The following is a 9,714-nucleotide window of genomic DNA, read 5'->3' as shown; positions in this document are numbered from 1 at the left end:
TTGTTGATCAACTCTAGTAGCTTTTTTTTTTTTAAGATTGTATTTATTTATTTGTCAGAGAGAGAGAGCGAGCACAAGCAGGGGGAGTGGCAGTCAGAGGGAGAAGCAGGCTCCCCGAGGAGCAGGGAGCCCAATGTGGGACTCAATCCCAGGACCCCACGGTCATGACCTGAGCCAAAGGCAGATGCTTAACTGGCTGAGCCACCCAGGCGTCCCTACTCTAGTAGCTTTTAAGCTTCCTATATAAATGATTTTTGTTTTTATCTTTTTCTTTTTCTTTCTTTCTTTTTTTTTTTAAAGGGAGAGAGAGCATGCACATGCAAGCAAAGGAGGGGAGGGGCAGAGGGAAAGGGAAAGAGAGAGAGAATCTTAAGCAGGCTCCATGCCCAGCTCGTGCCCAGTACAGGGCTGGATCCCACCACCTTGAGATCATGACCTGAGCCAAAATCAAGAGGCTGAGGCTTAACTGACTGAGCCACCCAGGCGCCCGTTTTTATCTTTATCCATTACTGTTCCTACTTTTTTAGAGGTAGAGTGTGTGTTTCTTCCTAGTTTCTTGAGTTGAAACACTATTTGTTTTCAGTCTTGTATCAGGCAAACTTCTAGCAGGAAAGAGGGTTGCTTGAAGAAAGTTGAATAAAGGAACTACTTATAAAGGTGTGCACACCTCTATCTTCTGTAGACTAAGGAGGAAGAGCTTCAGTGACCCCACAGTGGGAGTCTGGGGGAGTAGACACCTGACCTTACGCACTTCTCTGACACCTGCCAGTGCTGAAGACTCTCCAGAGGGTGGGGAGCTCTTTGATGCGATCCGTAGGGTCATTTTCTCCAGGTCCAAACAGTATGGAGAAGGGGAAGAGTGCGTGTGGAAAGACCAGCAGAAGATATTCAGCACACTTTTTCCTAATAAAGTCATTTAAGGCTATAATTCCTCTGAGTATTACTTTGGCCACATTCTTGATTTCTGACTAGTTTGAGATTTCCTCCTTAAACCAGTAATTTTTTGGAACAGTAAAGTTAAAATTCTAAGGAGAGAAGGGATATACCTTTTGGTTAACTTATAATTTTAGTACATTATGGCCAATGAATGTGGCTTCTATAATTTCTAATTTGAGGAATTCATTGAACTTTTTTACTGGTCTCATTAATATGTGGCTAATACTTGCAAATATTCAGTAAGTGTTTGAAAAGGATGTGTATTTGTTGTTGTTGGGTAAGAAAATCTGTACCTGTTTGATGTATTTTTTAATCCCTCCATCTACATTTTTGTATAAATTTGATCTGTTGATTTTTGAGTGATAGGTTAATATGTCCCACTTTCTTTTGGGTTTGTCAATAGCTTTTTGTTCTGCTATCAGGTTTTGCTGTATATATTTTGAATCTGTTATTAGGTACGTAAAGTTTCCTGACTTTTATATTTTTGGTGGATCATAACTTTTATGAATATAAAATATTCCTCTTGTCCCCTTTAAGACTTTCAGCCTTGATTTCAAATTTGTCTGATATTATTTTTATTGGCATCTACCTCATAGACCGATTTTTTTTCAATTCCTTTCTTTCCTTTTTTTTTTTTTTTGGTCTTCTATTATTTTGCTTTTGTCTCTTATTACACTCAGGGAAAGAGAGAAAGCACTGAGTCTAATAGTGATTTCTACCATTTTTGTGATCATTTTCCAAATTGTGTCAATATAGTTTTGTTCTTTTTATCTTTCTGTTCAGATAGCTCTGTTCTGGATTTCACTAAAAACTTTCATCCAGGGGCGCCTGGGTGGCTCATTCATTAAGCGTCTGCCTTCGGCTCAGGTCATGATCCCAGGGTCCTGGGATCGAGCCCCGCATCGGGCTCCCTGCTCGGTGGGAAGCCTGCTTCTCCCTCTCCCACTCCCCCCTGCTTGTGTTCCCTCTCTCGCTGTCTCTCTCTCTCTGTTGAAAAATGGATAAAATCTTAAAAAAGAAAAACAAAAAAACCCCCACAAAACTTTCATCCACCAAGGGAGGAGCAATGAGGGCGTCTCAGAGGCTGGGCAGTGCACTGGTGGCTAATAGACTTTCAGGAGGACCAGGAGTTCCTGCACCCATAATTCTGTAACAGCTTAACGAGACTGAGCCATGCTCATTTTGATAAGCTCACTTTTATGTTTGTTACCATTTTTAGTTTTGAATCCCATACTGGTTTGAGTGTCTCAAGTAAAGACTATACATGAGCCCTTTTCCTTTCCCGGCCATTTTGGCAGCTGGTTTTGGTTGGGGCCGTCCCGCATCTAAGACAGGAAGATGGTGGCCGCAAAGAAGACGAAAAAGTCGCTGGAGTCCATCAACTCCAGGCTCCAGCTTGTTATGAAAAGTGGAAAGCACGTGCTGGGGTACAAGCAGACTCTGAAAATGATCAGACATGGCAAAACGAAACTGGTCATCCTCGCCAACAACTGCCCAGCCTTGAGGAAATCTGAAATAGAATACTATGCCATGTTGGCCAAAACTGGTGTCCATCACTACAGTGGCAATAATACTGAATTGGGCACAGCGTGTGGGAAATACTACAGAGTATGCACCCTGGCTATCATTGATCCAGGTGATTCTGATATCATTTGAAGCATGCCAGAACAGACTGGTGAAAAGTAAATCATGCAAAATTTTTCTTTGATAAAACTGGCCACAGCTTGTTTAAAAAAAAAAAAAAAAAGACTATACATGAAAAATGCATACTCAGGTGGTTTTTATGGTTTTATAATATGCAATATGGACATCAAGGAAAATCTAGACTATAGTAATTAAATTGGTTGGAAGTGTGTGTGTGTAAACAGGGTAAAAAATTCTATTCACATCCATTAGTTCAAGCTATACATAAAGTAAAATCACCTTCCTCCTTCCAGTTCAGTCAAAGGGTATTTATTTTCATTGTGTTATTAAAAGAGCTGATAATTGATCTATTTCTGTTAGCTGAGTTTTCATACTCAGAAAGCATTGTCTGATCTACTCGCCTGCAAGAGAGATTTGGTATTCTGGTTTTATGATATGACTTTGAAAGATTTTATTTATTTATTTTATTTATTTCTTTGGCAGAGAGAGAGCAGGAGAGCACAAGCAATGGGAGCAGCAGAGGGAGAGGGAGAAACAGGCCCCCTGTTGAGCAGGGAGCCCGATGCAGGGATGCAGGGCTCGATCCCAGGACCCTGGGATCATGACCTGAGCTGAATGAAGGCAGTCGCTCAATCAACTGAGCCACCCAGGCGCCCCTATGATATGACTTTGAATAACTTTCTATGATTTGTCCTGCAGCATTTTTGGCACATTCCCTGAAATTCCAAATTTTTCTTTCCCATTTGTTTGGGGAAATGTCCTGTCATTCTAGACATTTTCCTTTTTTCTTTCTCCTTTGTAAAGCCACAGCCTCTTTACTGAAATGTATTCAGTCTTCAGTCTTACCGAGCAATTTATCTTCCTGAACAAGAAACTCCAAATCATTGAAAATATTTTGTCTAAGAATTTCAGACAGAGAATTGCTGATCTATCTTTTGAAGTTGTTTGGTGGAGATCATAATTAAATCTTTTTTTTTGGCTTGGGGCATGAATTTTGAGAGAACATGTAATCTTGACCATTTTTTTCATCAATCATCTGGTATACATTTTTGGTTGTGTACACATCTCTCAGCAAACACTGGGGACTCATTGAACATTTGCTCTAACTCATGCAAAAGGCTTCTTACTAGAAATTGATTTGTTGGGCGCCTGGGTGGCTCAGTTGGTTAAGCAACTGCCTTCGGCTCAGGTCATGATCCCGGAGTCCTGGGATCGAGTCCCACATCAGGCTCCCGGCTCGGCGGAGAGCCTGCTTCTCCCTCTGACCCTATCCCCTCTCATGCTGTTTCTCTCTCTCTCTCTCTCAAATAAATAAATAAATAAATAAAATCTTAAAAAAAAAAAAAAGAAATTGATTTGTTGATTTTTAAAATGCCTCTTAGAATAAGAATCCCCATTAAATGTCATATTGGAAAAAGAAGCAATATGCATGATGGACATCACCAGGAACGTCTGTGTGCTGCATGTGTACACTTTTTTGCAGTCATTATATTGAACATGCCTCATTTTGAAGATATGACCTTGAGTTGTCATTGCTTTGGAAAACACGGACTGGTTAGGACATCCATTACTGTCTTCGAACAAATGCTATAGCAGAATCCCCAAGGGAGACAGAGATTTTACCGGTCTCCGGACGAAGGAATCCATTTCTCGGAGCATATGCTGAGTGTGATGAGCTGTAAAATGAAGTTAATTTCTGGGTCAGACCAAACGAGGTGAAAGACTGAGTAACTGGATAGGAGGGAGACCGCATATTCTTCAGATGGAAGAATAACTGCATCTTTTCAGATAATGTCACACACATTTGTGGTCTATTTGACAAGGCCCATGTAGAGCAATAAAGAGAAACATAATCTCACAGCTCTGCTTTGGTGGCTAGGAAGCTCTCATTGTGAAATCTTTAATTTCAGGTTGTACTTCATGCAGAGTAGTAGAAGAAAAGAGGACAGTACCCCATCGCTAAGAGCATCCTGTAAGTGGAAAAGCTACTCATATTCTCATGAGTTCTTGTAGTTGAAGTTTTAAAACAGAAGAATTGGAATTTTCTGTCTTCCATTTGGGTTACTTGATTATCAAAGCTGGAACAAAATAACATTTTTGTTTTATATTTATTACTAGGGGTTAATTTTGTTGAAATTTCAGGGTATTTCTCTAGATGAGATTCTCTTTAAGTTAGTAATAGTTATTCTGTTATTTTCCATGCAAAGCTTTCTTTCTGCTATTTACAGCTGCCCTGTTTTTTTAAGTTTTGTTTATTTATTTATTTATTTATTTATTAGTAGTTTCTACACCCACTGTGGGGCTCAAACTCGCAACCAGGAGTGAGATCAAGAGTCGAATGCTCTTCTGACTGAGCCAGCCAGGTGCCCCTGCCCTGATATTTTTTTTAATTTTTTATTGTTATGTTAATCCCCATACATTACATCATTAGTTTTTGATGTAGTGTTCCATGATTCATTGTTTGTGCATAGCACCCAGTGCTCCATGCAGAGCGTGCCCTCTTTAATACCTATCACCAGGCTAACCCATCCTCCCACCCACCCCCCCAGAACCCTCAGTTTGTTTATCAGAGTCCATCGTCTCTCATGGTTCATCTCCCCCTCCGATTCCCCCCCTTCATTCTTCCCCTCCTGCTATTTTCTTCTTTTTTTTTCTCTTAACATATATTGCATTATTTGTTTCAGAGGTACAGATCTGTGATTCAACAGTCTTGCACAATTCACAGCACTCACCATAGCACATACCCTCCCCAACGTCTATCACCCAGCCACCCCATCCCTCCCACCGCCCCACTCCAGCAACCCTCAGTTTGTTTCCTGAGATTAAGAATTCCTCATTATCAGTGAGGTCATATGATACATGTCTTTCTCTGATTGACTTATTTCGCTCAGCATAACACCCTCCAGTTCCATCCACATTGTTGCAAATGGCAAGATCTCATTCCTTTTGATGGCTGCATAATATTCCATTATAAATATATACCACATCTTCTTTATCCATTCATCTGTTGATTGCCCTGATATTTTTAAACACAATATACACTATATTGGAAGCAAAGCCCACATTTTTATTCTATTTCCCACCTTCCCCACCCCCACTCAGTCGTAAGCACTTTTTAAGCAGAGTATTAGCCTTATAATACTGTCAGGTATGATAATTAGCTTGGAGATTTTTTTTTTTAAGATTTTATTTATTTATTTGTCAGAGAGAGAGAGAGAGCAGCAGGCAGAGGGAGAAGCAGGCTCCCCACTGAGCAGGGAGCCCAATGCAGGGCTCAATCCCAGGACGCTGGGATTATGACCGGAGCTGAAGGCAGATGCTTAACCGACTGAGCCACCCAGGCATCCCTAGCTTGGAGATTTTTAAACTGGTTTTTTTTTATATTTATTTTTTATTTTTTTAAGATTTTATTTTATTTGAGAGAGAGCAGGAGCCAGGGGAGAGGCAGAAGGAGAAGAGGGACAAGCAGACTCCCCGCTGAGTGCAAAGCCCAATGCAGGACCTTGAGATCATGACCCGAACTAAAGTCAGACGCTTAACTGACTGAACCACCCAGGCGCCCCAAACCCTATATATTTTATGTTTTCCCAATAAATACATACCTATAATAAAGTTTAATTTATAAATTAGGCACAGTAAGCAATTAACAACATAATAAAAAAATAGAACAATTATAACAGTATGTTGTAATAAATGTTATGTGAATGTGGTCTCTCTTTCCATTGACTAGACAACTATAAATCAGTCCTCTAGAAATAAAGGTCAGCCCTGAAGCTTGACATCAGGGTCCCAATCACACCTAGAGGGCAGTCAGCCTCTCTCCTGTTCCCCACAGTGGCCGTTCTGAACCCTTACCACTTCTCTCAGGCTCCATACCCCATTTCTAGTCTCATCTCCTGGGACAGAGAACTTTACCTCCTTTCTACCCCTGGGGAAAAAAAGGAGTCACCAGTTCCCACCATCACACTTCCTGTACACCTTACATTAGGTGTAGTGAGAGGCAGCACTGGTGTGCAGTAGGTGGTCAGTAATGTAGGTGTTGAATGATGGAAAGAGCACAGGCATTGGAATTGGGTCTGGAATGTAAGCCCATTATCTATTCTAGGTTCCCTAGAAAATAGAGCCTGAGGCAAGGCTTACATGCTGGTCCTTTATTGGGAGGTGGGACCCCAGGCAACAAGAGTGAGGGAAAATGAGACAGGAAAGGATGGGAAGAAAATACAAGGTGGGGCACCTGGTAGAGTGTGTGACTCTTGATCTCAGGGTTGTGAGTTCGAGCCCCATGTTGGGTGTTGAGATTACTTAAGAAGAAAGAAAGAGAGAGAGAAAGAAAGAAAGAGAAAGAGAGAGAGAGAAAGAAAAAATAAAAAAGAAAAGTAAAGAAAGAAAGAAAAAAGAAAAGAAAGAAGGGTGCGTGGGTGGCTCAGTCGTTAAGCGTCTTGCCTTCGGCTCAGGTCATGATCCCAGGGTCCTAATCCAGCCCCGCATCAGGCTCCCTGCTCAGTGGGAAGCCTGCTTCTCCCTCTCCCACTCCTCCTGCTTGCGTTCCCTCTCTCGCTGTGTCTCTCTCTGTCAAATAAATAAATAAAATCTTTAAAAAAAAAAAAAAAGAAGAAAGAAGGAGGGAGGGAAGGAAGGAAGGAAGGAAGGAAGGAGAGAGGGAGGGGCGGGCAGCACCTGGATGGCTCAGTCAGTTGTGTCCGACTCTGACTCTTGATTTTGGCTCAGGTCATGATCTCAGGGTCGGGCTTGGCCCTCAACAGGGAGTCAGCTTTAGATTCTCTCTCCTTTCTCCCTCTGCCCTTCCCCCCTCAAAAAAGAAAGGGAGAAAGAAAATAAAAGAGAAAATAAGAGGTAGTGTATATCGAGATCCCTGCTTTATGAAGGCACATGGGCTCAGCCACAGGCACTTTTCTAGAAAGACTTTACAGCAATTATATGTTTTAGAAAATATTTCAGAAGGCAAAATGGAGAGGGACTTAATCTGTTGCCCATGGGGAGTTAACTTCTGCACCCCTTGGGCAGCCACTGGAGAAGCTCTGCTGTCTGATGATTCAGATGAGTCTGGAAATTGTGGGAGGAGCCAGTGAGTTTGGTGGCCAAGGACTCCAGGGTCAGACAGGAACCAGGTGAACCAAGGTGGCATGAAAAGAGGTGTTCGGTAGACCAGCTGGGAGACTTAACCTCTCTATGGTGAAGAAGTTACTTAACCTCTTTTTGTTCACTTTCCTTATCTTTATCTTTTAAATTTTTTAAGATTTTATTTTTAAGTAATCTTTACCCAACATGGGGTTCAAACTCACAACCCTGAGGTCAAGAGTCAGGGCGCCTGGGTGGCTCAGTCATTAAGCGTCTGCCTTCGGCTCAGGTCATGATCCCAGGGTCCTGGGATTGAGCCCCACATCGGACTCCCTGCTCCGCGGGAAGCCTGCTTCTCCCTCTCCCACTCCCCCGCTTGTGTTCCCTCTCTCGCTGTGTCAAATAAATAAATAAAATCTTTTAAAAAAAAAAAAGTCACTTGCTCTATCAATTGAGTCAGCCAAGTGCCCCTCCTTATCTTTAAAATAGGGATTAACGGGCACCTGGGTGGCTCAGTTGGTTAAACGTCCACCTCTTGATTTCGGCTCCGGTCATGATCTCAGGGTCATGAGATGGATCCCCACATCAGGCTCTGCACTCAGCGGGAAGTTTGCTTCTCTCCTTCTTCCTCTCCGTCTCCCTCTGCCCCTCACCCTACCTCCCCTCATTTACGCGCTCTCTCTCAAATAAATAAATCTTAAAAAAAAATAAAAAATAAAATAGGGATAATAACAGCCTTTTAGGATTAGTGTGGAAATTAAATAAAACAATGATTATATTAATGATAAATGACATATAGCATCTAACATTTCCTGAGCAAATACTGTGTATGCTCTGGGCATTGTGCTAAGCACTGTACGTTAATTGCCTTATATAATCTAAACAATAATCCTGTGAGATAATATCTTTTTTTCATCGACAGATGAGGAAACAAAGGTTAAAAAAGGTTACACAGCTAGTGAGCAGCAGAGCCCAGATGTGAATTCTAAGGGTGAGTGACTATTGGGTGTAAACATGTAATTAGTACACTTTTTTCATTTGTTAATTCATTCATTCATTCTTTCACCAAATATTTTTGAGAACCTATGCCGTGTCAGGTATGTTCCAGGTGGGTGGGACACATGGATGTCAAAACCCAAACCCCTGCCCTCATTGAGCTTAAATTCTAGTGGCGGGGAGTGGAGGAGACGTTCATTAGAGAACAGATGCTATGAAAAAGGACATGTAGTATGTCCGAAAGCAAGTGCTTTGGAGATCAAGCCAGGTCTGGGAGAGTGGGGGTGCAGAAAGGTAGTAATTTGACCAAGGGCAGTCAGGGCAAGCCTCACCACCAAGGTAAGGGAGTCATGGGTGGGTATCTGGGGAGGATGCTCCCAGCCTGAGGAGCCAGCACATTAGTCTTAGGGTAAAATGTGTCTGTGACGAAGGGAGAGCAAGGGGGGCAGGCTGGCTGGAGCAGAGGCAGGGAGAATGATAGGATAGAGGAGTGGGAGTTGAGAGGTGGGAGGCTGCAGACCACAGTCTTGGAGGATCTTGGAGGCCTTTGGAAGGGTTTAGCTTGCACTCTGAGTAATGCATGGCATACTATGATGCCATATAATGTAAGAGCACTTATTACATCAAAGCATTTATGACAATTGCAATCTTTTCATTGTCCTCTGTCTTCAGTACAGCACCGAATCTACTCTTGCTAAGATCATTAATGAACTCCTAACTGGCAAATGCATGTATACTTTTAAAATCTTAGCAGCTTTCCATTGCATTTGGCTTCTACTTGATATTTAGACAAAACAGCTTTATTTATTTACTATTTTTTTATTTTTAAATATTTTATTTATTTATTTATTTCAGTGAGAGAGGGAACAACACAAGCAGGGGGAGTGGGAGAGGGAGAAGCAGGCTTCCCACCGAGCGGGGAGCCCAATGTGGGGCTTGATCCCAGGACCTTGGGATCATGACCTGAGCTGAAGGCAGACACTTAATGACTGAGCCACCCAGGTGCCCCAGCATATTTCTTTACATTTAAGATGCTATATATAATATCTTAAATGCAAA

General features: G+C 41.9%; 1 protein-coding gene across 1 annotated transcript; it reads left to right on the top strand.

The window, feature by feature from the left end:
• Nucleotides 1–2,214: 2,214 nt before the first annotated feature.
• LOC110578880 (60S ribosomal protein L30-like) lies at nt 2,215–2,678 on the top strand. The gene has a single exon (XM_044914228.1). It carries the CDS (start codon nt 2,275–2,277, stop codon nt 2,590–2,592), a length of 318 nt encoding a protein of 105 aa, XP_044770163.1. The 5' UTR covers nt 2,215–2,274; the 3' UTR covers nt 2,593–2,678.
• Nucleotides 2,679–9,714: the final 7,036 nt, after the last annotated feature.

The sequence above is a fragment of the Neomonachus schauinslandi genome, chromosome 4, assembly GCF_002201575.2.
Source record: "Neomonachus schauinslandi chromosome 4, ASM220157v2, whole genome shotgun sequence".
Taxonomy (NCBI): Eukaryota; Metazoa; Chordata; class Mammalia; order Carnivora; family Phocidae; genus Neomonachus; species Neomonachus schauinslandi.
The sequence above is the reverse complement of the archived record's forward strand: the minus strand, read 5'-3'. Positions and strand labels throughout refer to the sequence as shown.